Source organism: Somniosus microcephalus, chromosome 7 (assembly GCF_052327205.1).
Source record: "Somniosus microcephalus isolate GS21.2 chromosome 7, FLI_Smic_1.0, whole genome shotgun sequence".
Classification (NCBI taxonomy): domain Eukaryota; kingdom Metazoa; phylum Chordata; class Chondrichthyes; order Squaliformes; family Somniosidae; genus Somniosus; species Somniosus microcephalus.
Genome location: NC_140993.1, coordinates 3,893,991 through 3,907,497, shown reverse-complemented (window position 1 = coordinate 3,907,497; position 13,507 = coordinate 3,893,991). Strand labels below are relative to the sequence as shown.

At 51.0% G+C, this 13,507-nt stretch overlaps 1 protein-coding gene across 2 annotated transcripts in view; it reads right to left on the bottom strand.

Moving 5' to 3' along the window:
• Positions 1-13,507, bottom strand: part of kcnh2b (potassium voltage-gated channel, subfamily H (eag-related), member 2b) — a 237,131-nt gene that overhangs the window by 181,904 nt on the left and 41,720 nt on the right. For both annotated transcript variants that reach the window (XM_085992158.1, XM_085992159.1), the window contains exon 3: positions 6,408-6,638. In XM_085992158.1, coding sequence (XP_085848284.1) covers positions 6,408-6,638 — 231 coding nt within the window. The remainder of the gene's footprint in view (positions 1-6,407; positions 6,639-13,507) is intronic.

Here is a 13,507-nt window from a genome sequence, read left to right as displayed (position 1 = left end):
TGTGTGCGAGTGAATGAACGAGCAGACGGTATATTAAGGAATGAGTGGAGTAGGGAGATTAGCAAGGGTCAGGAAAGGGCCGGCATGTTTGAACACAACTTTCACAATCTTACAAATGTGGACAGTTTACAAGATCCAGACCCAGTTATTCCAGCTCAGGAATCTCTTCACACAGACATCAGCATGGCGAGATTCCACAGGAGGCCGCACCGAGTTAAAGGACAGATTTGCCTCAGTGCTCTAGTCATCATGCAACGATGGACAGCATGGCCCGGTGCCCCGCGCATCGCCCGCTGCCCCCGCGCATCGCCCGCTGCCAACGCGCATCGCCCGAGAGTGGAACACGGACTGACAGCGAGAGAGCGGGATGCGGAGCGAGGGAGAGGGAGCGGGGCGTGGGAGAGGCAGCGGGATGCGGGAGAGGGAGCGGGGCGCAGGAGCGAGGGGGGTGCAGAGCTCCCTCAGAGTTCTCTGGTAACTGTCACATCACCCCCTCCCCGCACCCCCTCCCCCGCACCCCCTTCCCCCGCACCTCCTCCCCAGCCCCGCACCCCCTCCCCTGCCCCGCACCCCCTCCCCTGCCCCGCACCCCCTCCCCTGCCCCGCACCCCCTCTCCAGCCCCGCACCCCCCTCCCCAGCCCCGCACCCCCTCCCCAGCCCGCACCCCCTCCCCCCAGCCCCGCACCCCCTCCCCAGCCCCGCACCCCCTCTCCAGCCCCGCACCCCCTCCCCTGCCCCGCACCCCCTCCCCAGCCCCGCACCCCCTCCCCAGCCCCGCACCCCCTCCCCTGCCCCGCACCCCCTCCCCAGCCCCGCACCCCCTCCCCAGCCCCGCACCCCCTCCCCAGCCCCGCACCCCCTCCCCAGCCCCGCACCCCCTCCCCAGCCCGCACCCCCTCCCCAGCCCCGCACCCCCTCCCCAGCCCCGCACCCCCTCCCCTGCCCCGCACCCCCTCCCCTGCCCCGCACCCCCTCCCCTGCCCCGCACTCCCTCTCAATTCTCACTGTAAGGAAAAGTTCAAACAGGGCAGCAACACTGCTTCGGAATTCTGCCAGCCAGATGCTGAATGTTAAAGGCAAATCGTGTTTAACTGACTTGATCAAGTTCTTTGATGAGGTAACATAGATGGTCGATGAGGGTAATGCGGTTGACGTGGTGTACATGGATTTCCAAAAGGCGTTTAGCAAAGCGCCACATGGAAACATAGAAGATAGGAGCAGGAGTAGGCCATTCGGCCCCTCGAGCCTGTTCTGCCATTCAATGAGATCATGGCTGATCATCCAAATTCAGTACCCTGTCCCTGCCTTCTCCCCATATCCCTTGATCCCTTTAGCCTTAAGGAATATATCCAACTCCTTCTTGAATATATTTAATGAATTGGCCTCCACCGCCTTCTATGGTAGAGAATTCCACAGGTTCACCACTCTCTGGGTGAAGAAATTCCTCCTCATCTCTGTCCTAAATGGCTTACCCCTTATCCTTAGACTGTGACCCCTGGTTCTGGACTCCCCCGCCATCGGGAACATCCTTCCTACATCTAGTCTGTCCAGTCCTGTCAGAATTTTATAAGTTTCAATGAGAAACTTATAGGCTTGCCAACAAAGTTGAAGCCCATGGAATAAAAGGGACAGTGGCAGCATGGATACAGAATTCGCTAAGTTTCAAGAAGGCGGCTCACCACCACCTTCTCAAGGGTAATTAGGGATGGGCAATAAATGCCGGCCTTGCCAGCGAGGCCCACATCCCATGAACGAATAAAAAAAAAGTGACAGGAAACAGAGTAGTGGTGAACGGTTGTTTTTCGGACTGGAGGAAGGTACACAGTGGTGTTCCCCAGGGGTCGGTACTAGGACCACTGCTTTTCTTGATATATATTAATGACTTGGACTCGGGTGTACAGGGCACAATTTCAAAATTTGCAGATGATACAAAACTTGGAAGTATAGTGACCAGTGAGGAGGAGAGTGATAGACTTCAGGAAGACATAGACAGGCTGGTGGAATGGACGGACACGTGGCAGATGAAATTTAACGCAGAGAAGTGTGAAGTGATACATTTTGGTAGGAAGAACGAGGAGAGGCAATATAAACTAAAGGGTACAATCCTAAAGGGGTTGCATGACCAGAGAGACCTGGGGGTATATGTGCACAAATCGTTGAAGGTGGCAGGTCAGGTCGAGAAAGCAGTTAAAAAAAAGCATACAGGATCCTGGGCTTCATGAATAGAGGCACAGAGTACAAAAGCAAGGAAATTATGATGAACCTTTATAAAACATTGGTTCGCCCTCAACTGGAGTATTGTGTCCAATTCTGGGCACCGCACTTTAGGAAGGATGTGAAGGCCTTAGAGAGGGTGCAGAAAAGATTTACAAGAATGATTCCAGGGATGAGGGACTTCAGTTACGTGGATAGACTGGAGAAGCTGGGGTTGTTCTCCTTGGAGCAGAGAAGATTGAGAGGAGATTTGATCGAGGTGTTCAAAATCATGAGGGGTCTGGACAGAGTAGATAGAGAGAAACTGTTCCCATTGGCGGAAGGGTCAAGGACCAGAGGACACAGATTTAAGGTGATTGGCAGAAGAACCAAAGGTGACATGAGGAAAACTTTTTTACTCAGCGAGTGGTTAGGATCTGGAATGCACTGCCTGAAAGGGTGGTGGAGGCAGATTCAATCTTGATTTTCAAAAGGGAATTAGATAAGTACCTGAAAGAAATTTGCAGGGCTACGGGGAAAGGGCGGGGGAGTGGGACTCGCTGAAGTGCTCTTACAGAGAGCCGGCACGGACTCGACGGGCCGAATGGCCTCCTTCTGTGCTGTAACCTGTCTCTGATTCTACTCCGAGATCCCTTTGCTCCTCTACCCCACTTAGATTCTTAGTTTCCAAGTGCAGTAATAAGTGACCTCCTTATTTTTCTTACCAAAATGTAATACCTCACACGTAAATATGTTGAACTTCATTTGCCAATGATGTGCCCATTCTGCGAGTTTATTAATGTCCTCCTGTAATTTGTTGCAGTCCTCCTCAGTATTGACTATCCCCCACAATTTGGTGACATCTGCAAATTTAGAAATTGTGTTTTTGATTCCAAAGTCTAAATCGTTAATTAAATTGTGAACAGCAGTGGTCCCAGCACTGATCCTTGTGGAACACCACTACCCACCTTCTCCACTGGGAATAGCTACCCTTTACCCCCACTCTCTGCTTCCTGTCTGCCAGCCAGCAATCCATTCTGCTGTAATAACAGAAAATGCTGGAAAAACTCAGCAGGCCAGGCAACATCCGTGGAGAGAAAATAGAGTCAATGTTTCAGGTGAAAACCCTTTGTCAAGACTAAAGAGGCACAGGGAATGAAATAGATTAAGAGGCCAGGCTGGGAGAGAACAAAAGAGAAGAGACATTAAGAGGTATTCAAAACGAGACGAGATGGTGATAGGACTAGTGGAGACAAAAGACGGCTCCAGATTAGGTGTGAAATGCGCTGGCAGAATGGGAGACAGCTGCCATGTGGGAGAGAGAAAAAAAGGGCGGGGTGGGGGGGAAAAGGGCCAAAACAAAGGTGTGGATAAAAAATGTAAGTAAAAATGTAATGGGGGCCGAGGTTATGATCTGAAATTGTTGAACTCGATATTGAGTCCGGAAGGCTGTAAAGTGCCTAGTCGGAAGATGAGGTGCTGTTCCTCGAGTTTACGTTGAGCTTCTGTGGAACAATGCAAGAGGTCAAGGACGGTGAGGTCCGAGTGGGAATGGGGCGGTGAATTAAAATGACAGGCGACCAGAAGCTCGGGGTCACCCTTACAGACTGAACGGAGGTGTTCCGCAAAGCGGTCGCCCAATCTGCGTTTGGTCTCCCCAATGTAGAGGAGACCGCATCGTGAGCAGCGAATACAGTATACTAGATTGCAAGAAGTAGAAGTAAATCGCTGTTTCACCTGGAAGGGGCGTTTGGGGCCCTGGACAGTGGGAAGGGGGGAGGTATAAGGGCATGCGTTGCATCTCCTGCGCTTGCACGGGAAGGTGCCAGGCGAAGGGGAAGGGGTGCTGGGGGTGATAGAGGAGTGGACTAGGGTGTCTCGGAGGGAGCGGTCCCTACGGAATGCTGAAAGGGGAGGGGAGGGGAAGATGCGTTTGGTGGTGGGATCACGTTGGAGGTGGTGGAAATGGCGGAGGATGATCCGTTGAATGTGGAGGCTGGTGGGGTGAAAGGTGAGGACAAGGGGAACCCTATCGTGGTTCCGGGAGGGAGGGGCAGGGGTGAGGGCAGAAGTGCAGGAGATAGAACGAACACGGTCAAGGGCCGTGTCAACCACGGTAGAGGGGAATCCTCGGTTGAGGAAAAAGGAAGACATGTCGGAAGCACTGGTGTGGAAGGTGGCATCGTCAGAACAGATGCGGCGGAGACGGAGAAACTGGGAGAATGGAATAGAGTCCTTCCAGGAGGCAAGGTGGGAGGAAGTGTAGTCCAGGTAGCTGTGGGAGTCAGTGGGCTTGTAGTGAATGTTAGTCAATAATCTATCCCCAGAGATGGAGGCGGAGAAGTCGAGGAAGGGAAGGGAAGAGTCGGAGATGGACCATGTGAAGGTGAGGGAAGGGTGGAAATTGGAGGCAAAGTGAATGAAATTGTCTAGTTCAGGGCGAGAGCAGGAAACGGCACCGATACAGTCATCAATGTACCGGAAAAAGAGGTGAGGGAGGGGACCCGAGTAGGACTGGAACAAAGATTGTTCCACATAGCCCACGAAAAAGCAACTTCTCCTTTGACTCCACTCATTTCCTCCAAATTAAAGGTGTTGCTATGGGAACCCGCATGGGTCCTAGCTATGCCTGACTTTTCATCTTCTTACAACTTCTCCGTCTCTATCTCTGGGGATAGGTTATCGACCAACATTCACTACAAGCCCACTGACTCCCACAGCTACCTGGACTACACTTCCTCCCACCCCGCTTCCTGTAAGGACTCTATTCCATTCTCCCAGTTTCTCCGTCTCCGCCGCATCTGCTCCGACGATGCCACCTTCCACACCAGTGCTTCCGACATGTCTTCCTTTTTCCTCAACCGAGGATTCCCCTCTAACGTGGTTGACACGGCCCTCGACCGTGTCCGTTCTATCTCCCGCACTTCTGCCCTCATCCCTGCCCCTCCCTCCCGGAACCACGATAGGGTTCCCCTTGTCCTCACCTTTCACCCCACCAGCCTCCACATTCAACGGATCATCCTCCGCCATTTCCCCCACCTCCAAAGTGATCCCACCACCAAACGCATCTTCCCCTCCCCTTTCAGCATTCCGTAGGGACCGCTCCCTCCGAGACACCCTAGTCCACTCCTCTATCACCCCCAGCACCCCTTCCCCTTCACCTGGCACCTTCCCGTGCAAGCGCAGGAGATGTAACACCTGCCCTTATACCTACCCCCTTCCCACTGTCCAGGGCCCCAAACACCCCTTCCAGGTGAAACAGCGATTTACTTGTACTTCTTGCAATCTAGTATACTGTATTCGCTGCTCACGATGTGGTCTCCTCTACATTGGGGAGACCAAACGCAGATTGGGTGACCGCTTTGCGGAACACCTCCGTTCAGTCCGTAAGGGTGACCCCGAGCTTCCGGTCACCTGTCATTTTAATTCACCGCCCCATTCCCACTCGGACCTCACTGTCCTCGGCCTATTACATTGTTCCACGGAAGCTCACCGTAAGCTCGAGGAACAGCACCTCATCTTCCGATTAGGCACTTTACAGCCTTCCGGACTCAATATCGAGTTCAACAATTTCAGATCATAACCTCGGCCCCTATTACATTTTTACTTATATTTTTCATCCACTCTTTTGTTTTGGCCTTTCCCCCCCTTTCCTTTGTTTTTTCTCTCTCCCACATGGCAGCTGTCTCTCATTCTGCCAAAACATTTCACACCTAATCTAGAGCCGTCTTTTGTCTCCACTAGTCCTATCACCATCTCGTCTCGTTTTGAATACCTCTTAATGTCTCTTCTTCTCTTTTGTTCTCTCCCAGCCTGGCCTCTTAATCTATTTCATTCCCTGTGCCTCTTTAGTCTTGATAAAGGGTTTTGACCCGAAACGTTGACTCTAATTTCTCTCCACGGATGTTGCCTGGCCTGCTGAGTTTTTCTAGCATTTTCTGTTGTTATTTCGGATTTCCAGCATCTGCAGTATTTTGCTATCAATCCATTCTGCTACTTGTCCCCTGACTCCGCATTCTCTGACCTTGTTCATCAGTCTATTATGGGGTACCTTATCGAAGGCCTTCTGAAAATCTAGATAAATTACATCTACTGCATTACCCTTGTCTATTCTCTCTGTTACCTCTTCAAAGAATTGAAAGTTTATGTCCTCTTGCTCCTGGAGTATCTCGCAGCTGTCGGACGATACTTTCTGAATGTCCGAGATCCTTACCGTCCTTCCTGTACAGAAACAGTTCGACCTTCCTCTCCTCCGACCCACCCAGAGCCTGTGCAATCTGAGAGACGGCAATCTTCTTGGTCTGTGGTCCGTGCAGGAAGTCGCAGGTCCCGGGTTTCTGCATCACCTCTGCTCTCGAGTACCCGCACATCTCACAAAAAGCATCGTTACAGAAAATGATGGCACAGTTCCCCACTCGAGCATTGCCAATGATGAATTTCCGATCTAAAGAGCAAAGATCGACAACACAAGAAAACAAGGGCAAAGATCAAAAAACAGATTCACCGCGAACCTCACCTACAGGGAAATATTCGAAAACCCTCGACACACCCCTCACCCCTCAGCCCAGACCCCTCACCCCACATCCCTGACCCACCACCCCACACTTACACTCTGACACACCGTCACTGTAACACACTCAGGATAGTGGGAGCTATACTCTGTATCTAACCCGTGCTGTACCTGCCCTGGGAGTGTTTGATGGGGCAGTGTGGAGGGAGCTTTACTCTGTATCTAACCTTGTTATGTCCATGTATCTTGATGTTGTGTCCTTAAATAATTAGACAACAAGACTGCAGGGAACGATTCAACAGGTGTTTACTGAATGAGGGTTACTCTAGAACTAACTGGACAGATCACTACTCAGGGTTTATAGACAGGTGTGGTCACTGCCGGTACTACAGCATACAGGAGCTGTAAAAGTAGTTCTCTCCCTTAAAAGGTATATACAATACAATTCCTCCCCTTTTAGATTAACAGTACCATAACACTCATTTAACAATTAAATATCAAACTAATTACAGTTAACACTTTTAACATGCAACATTAGCTGAAAATAGTCTATTTATAAATTCAGTCTTTGGGGAGGCTTCCTGATTCTTTCTGGATAACGCCTTTCCCGAGTGTCTCGCTTCTGGTGCGGAGGCGATTCTAGCACCATGTCGTCAGTTGATTCATCAGCTTCCAATGCTATTGTTTCTGAGGTAGATGCGACCTGTACGTCAGGTTCCTCACCAGGTACGTATGGCCGAGACATGGGGTTGACTCGTTCCTGTGACTCTAGGATCTGGTCAGCATGGCGTCTCACAATGTTCTCCCCAACATCCACTGTGTACATTAGTGGCCCCTGCCGTGTGCATATCGTTCCTGGTTGCCATTTCTCTGTTCGGTAGTCGCGGGCCAAGACTGGTTGCCCTACATTGAAGCTCCTTGTCGGCTTCTCATTGATGTGCTGGAATTGCTTACTCTCAACATCTCTTCGTACATTTGGTCTGAACAAATCCAGACGAGATCTCAACCTACGGTTAAAGAACATCATGGCCGGGGCCTGGTTAGTGACTGCATGTGTCGCATTTCTGTAGGCTAACAGGAAATTGTCCACCTTATGCTGCAGTGGAATGTCGTCATCGCACATGGCCTTTACTGCTTTTTTAAAGGTTTGTACGAACCTCTCAGCCAATGCATTTGTGGCTGGATGATACGGGGCGGATGTGTAATGCCTTACCCGATTCCTTTTCATAAATCTTCGAAACTCTTCGGACACAAACTGTGGTCCATTATCAGAGCAAATCTGCTCTGGCAAGCCGTTCCTGGCAAAAATGGTCCGTAGGACTGAAATAGTTTTCTCCGTGGTGGTGGAGGACATTTTGATCACCTCAGGCCATTTCGAGTGCGCATCCACGGCTATTAAAAACATTGACTCCATGAATGGACCAGCAAAATCAATATGCACCCGTTGCCATGGAGATGAGGGCCACTCCCATGGGTGTAGAGGGGCATGTGGTGGTGCATTTTGGACCTTCTGGCATCCTGAGCAGCTCTTGGTCAGGTCCTCGATTTGCTGATCGATCCCCGGCCACCACGCATAAGCCCTAGCAAGGCTTTTCATTTTCACCCCTCCTAGATGACCTTCGTGAAGCTCATTGAGCACTCTCTCCCTTAACTTGGGTGGAATTACCACTCGGGATCCACACATCAAGGTCCCCTGGCATACTGACAGCTGTTCTCTTCTGGATGAGAATGCTGGCAACAGTGAGTCGCCATGTGCTGGCCATCCCTTCACCGTCAAATCATATACCCGAGACAGTGTCGGGTCATTTTGGGTCTCCTTCTCTATACCAGCATTAGTTACTGGCAAGCATTCAATTATAGTCGAATGAAATATTTCGACAGGATCCACTGCTGGTGCTTCCTCCGCCATAGGCAGTGGCAGGCGTGATAGCCCATCAGCGTTTCCATGCTGTTTCGTGCCCTTATACTCGATTTCATATTGGTGCGCCCCTAGAAAAAGGGACCATCTTTGTAGCCATTGCACAGTCATCACCGGAACGCCCTTCTTTGGATTAAAGATGGAGACAAGTGGTTGGTGGTCAGTCAGCAAGGTGAACTTCTGCCCGTGCAGATAGTGATTGAACTTTTTCACTCCCCACACTAGGATGAGGGCCTCCCTGTCAATCTGGGCGTAGTTACGCTCGGCTGAGGTTAGTGACCGAGACGCAAAGGCTACTGGCCTCTCCGAGCCGTCCGGGAATTTGTGCGACAGCACCGCTCCAATGCCATAGGGTGACGCATCACACGCCAACCGAATTGGTAGTGCTGGGCTGAAATGAGCCAACACCTCTTTTGATGTGATCAATGCTTTGCTCTTCTGGAAAGCTCGTTTACATTTGTCACTCCACTTCCATGGTACCCCCGTTTGCAGTAGGGTGTTCAGTGGGTGTAGTACTGTAGACAAATTCGGCAAGAACTTATGGTAGTAGTTCACCAGCCCGAGGAACGACCTCAGTTGTGACACATTTTCCGGTGCTGGAGCCTTGACTACTGCCTCAATCTTGTCTGGGGACTTATGTAACCCCTCTTTATCAATAACGTGGCCACAATACGAGATCTGCTTCTGGAAAAACTCGCATTTGGGACGATTAGCTCGGAGCCCATGTTCCTTCAATCTGGTGAGCACCTGCTCCAGGTTGGCGAGGTGATCACTGTCATTTACGCCCGTGACCAGGATGTCGTCCAAATAACACTAGGTCCCTGGAATCCCTTGCAGGACTTGTTCCATTGCCCTTTGCCAAATAGCCGGAGCTGATGCTACCCCGAACACCAGCCGGTTGCATTGGTAGAGACCTTTATGAGTGTTGATCATGAGGTACTGTTTCGAGGCTTTTTCTACCTCCATTTACAGGTACACCTGGGCCAGATCAATCTTAGTGAAGCATTTCCCTCCAGATAGCGAGGCGAAAATATCTTCAATCCGCGGAAGCGGATATTGTACAGTGTGAAGGACTGGGTTCACTGTCACCTTAAAGTCCCCACAGATGCGAACCTTCTTTGGTTCCCCAGGCGTATTACTCAATGACCTCTTCATTACAGGAACAATGGGTGTAGTCCACTCGCTCCAGTCCACTTTGGACAGTACTCCTGAACGTTCCAAACCTTCCAGCTCTGCTTCGACGGCTGGGCGGATCGCATAAGGTACCGGTCTGGCCTTAAAAAACTTTGGGCTTGCATTTTCCTCTATTTTGATCGTCGCTGTTATGCCTTTTAGTGTTCCGAGTCCCTGCTGGAACACTTCTTGTGCGTCAGTTAGCATTTTTGACAGTCGTCCAGGTGTGACGTCGTCATCCTTTTTGGCATCTACAGTCAGTGCTTGTATGGAATGCCAATCTAGCTGTATCTTCCAGATCCATTCACGTCCTAGTAGTGGTGGTCCTCCATCTGGCACTACATATAGATCCATTTTTGGTGTTTCCTTGCAGTTATATATAACGTTCACCCTTATTTTTCCTTTGGGGTAGACTTTTTGCCCCGTGTACGTCTTCAAGACAATCTTTGTATCTCTCAAGGGTATATGTGAGAATAGCCGCTTGTAGTCCCTTCAGTTTATGACTGTTAGGGCTGATCCTGTGTCCAATTCCATTTTCACTTGGACTCCTGCTATCTTGAGCGTGACCCAGATAGTTTGGTGATCCTCCGTTTTGATCACATTATGTAGTTTCAGGCAACCCAGCTCCTTGCTTCCGGAGTCTGTATCACTTTTCTGTTCGTCTGAACTACTCTCCGTCACCTTATGTACCTTCTTGTACTTCTCCTGTGGCGATTTCTTGCTGCTGGTTTTCTTTCCCGACCTGCAGACTCTTGCTATGTGTCCTACTTTTCCACACTGTCTGCACACTTTGTCCTTGAACCAGCAATCATTATGGTCGTGTGTTGTTCTGCCGCAGCGATAGCACTTCACTGTTCCGTATGACATTTCATTTGTGTCATATTCTTGCGGTCTCCGTTGTATCTCTGCAGCGTCTCGTGCTGCTGCTTCGTGTGATACTGCCATGCTGAAAGCCTTGTCCAGCGTAAGATCCTTTTCTGACAGAAGCCGTTTCTGGGTTCCTTCACTTTGAAGCCCACGCACAAACTTGTCCCTTAAAGTATCTGCTAGTCCTGTTCCAAACTGGCAGTGTTTCGATAGCTTGCGCAGTTCCGTTAAATACTCAGCATTACTTTCATCTTTATGCTGGTTCCTTTTGTGAAACTTAAATCTTTCTGCTATCAGCAGCGCTGTGGGGTTTAAGTGGTTCTGTAGGATTGACACTATGTTTTCAAAATCCTTTTCTACTGGCTTCTCTGGGGTTACTAGGTTTCGTAGTAAGCCATACGTTTTTGCACCCATTAAATTCAACAATACCAGCGCTTTCTTGTAATCTGGCACTTCATTCGCCTTGCAGTATACTTCAATGCGTTCGACATATGTCGTCCAATCTTCGACTTCATTGTCGAACGCTGTGATACTGCCACTCTTCGGCATTTTGGGTGTGGTTAGACTGGCTTAAAATGGCGTCTCCCGCGCTTTCCTTTCTTCCCCGCTGCGGCTTAAAATGGCGTCTCCCACGCTGCTGCCAACGCCGCTCTCGGCGGTCCTCGTGGCAAATGGCGACGCCTTGTGGGTTTCGTGCGCTGCTCCTGCGCTGCTGCCAATGCCGCTCTCTGCGGTCCTCGTGGCAATGGCAGCGCCTCGCGTTTTCCTGCGCACCTCTCTCCCCCGTTGACGCCACTCGGTCCTGAACACCGGCTGCGCCCTGTGCGCTCTGCCCTCTCTCTCTCCCCCGTCGACGCTGCTCGGCCTTTTTCTGTGCTGCCCGGTCGGCTCTAGCCGCCGCTGTCTGGGAAGGGTCTGCGCAGTACCTGTTGCCAGCCCGTTTCGCTGGACCACTGTGACTGGAAAGCCAAGCCTGGCTCTCGACAGCCTCCCCTGCGATGCTCAAATCTCCGCTGGATGACTGGGCGGTTGCCGATGGCCGACACCCGTGCTTCTGGACTCGACCTCCATCCACTGTTCTCCAGGAGCGAATCCCTGGGAGGAGATGCAGAGTTGCAGGTAGGTTCGAATCTGCCTCGTCGCCAATGTTATGTCCGTGTATCTTGATGTTGTGTCCTTCAATAATTAGACAACGAGACTGCAGGGAACGATTCAACAGGTGTTTACTGAATGAGGGTTACTCTCGGACAAACTATACAGATCACTACTCAGGGTTTATATACAGGTGTGGTCACTGCCGGTACTACAGTATACAGGAGCTGTAAAAGTAGTTCTCTCCCTTAAAGGTACATACATTACAAATCTGTGCTGTACCTGCCCTGGGAGTGTTTGATGGGGACAGTGTAGAGGGAGCGGAACTCTGTATCTAACCCGTGCTGTCCCTGCCCTGGGAGTGTTTGATGGGACAGTGTATATGGAGCTTTACTTTGTATCTAACCCCGTGCTGTACCTGCCCTGGGAGTGTTTGATGGGACAGTGTAGAGGGAGCTTTACTCTGTATCTAACCCGTGCTGTACCTGCCCTGGGAGTGTTTGATGGGACAGTGCAGAGGGAGCTTTACTCTGTATCTAACCTGTGCTGTACCTGCCTTGGGAGTGTTTGATGGGACAGTGTAGAGGGAGCTTTACTCTGTATCTAAACCGTGCTGTTCCTGCCCTGGGAGTGTTTGATGGGACAGTGTAGAGGGAGCTTTACTCTGTATCTAACCCGTGCTGTACCTGCCCTGGGAGCGTTTGATGGGACAGTGTAGAGGGCGCTTTACTCTGTATCTAACCCGTGCTGTACCTGCCCTGGGAGTGTTTGATGGGACAGTGTAGAGGGAGCTTTACTCTGTATCTAACCCGTGCTGTACCTGCCCTGGGAGTGTTTGATGGGACAGTGTAGAGTGAGCTTTACTCTGGATCTAACCCATGCTGTACCTGCCCTGGGAGTGTTTGATGGGAGAATCTAGAGGGAGCTTTACTCTGTATCTAACCCGTGCTGTACCTGCCCTGGGAGTGTTTGATGGGACAGTGTAGAGGGAGCTTTACTCTGTATCTAACCCGTGCTGTACCTGCCCTGGGAGTGTTTGATGGGAGAGTGTAGAGGGAGCTTTACTCTGTATCTAACCCGTGCTGTACCTGCCCTGGGAGTGTTTGATGGGACAGTGTAGAGGGAGCTTTACTCTGTATCTAACCCGTGCTGTACCTGCCCTGGGAGTGTTTGATGGGACAGTGTAGAGTGAGCTTTACTCTGGATCTAACCCATGCTGTACCTGCCCTGGGAGTGTTTGATGGGAGAATCTAGAGGGAGCTTTACTCTGTATCTAACCCGTGCTGTACCTGCCCTGGGAGTGTTTGATGGGACAGTGTAGAGGGAGCTTTACTCTGTATCTAACCCGTGCTGTACCTGCCCTGGGAGGGTTTGATGGGGACAGTGTAGAGGGAGCTTTACTCTGTATCTGACCTCGTGCTGTACCTGCCCTGGGAGTGTTTGATGGGACAGTGTAGAGGGAGCTTTACTCTGTATCTAACCCGTGCTGTACCTGCCCTGGGAGGGTTTGATGGGGACAGTGTAGAGGGAGCTTTACTCTGTTTCTGACCTCGTGCTGTACCTGCCCTGGGAGTGTTTGATGGGACAGTGTAGAGGGAGCTTTGCTCTGTATCTGACCCCGTGCTGTACCTGCCCTGGGAGTGTTTGATGGGACAGTGTAGAGGGAGCTTTACTCTGGATCTAACCCCATGCTGTACCTGCCCCGGGAGTGTTTGATGGGACAGTGTAGAGGGAGCTTTACTCTGTATCTAAC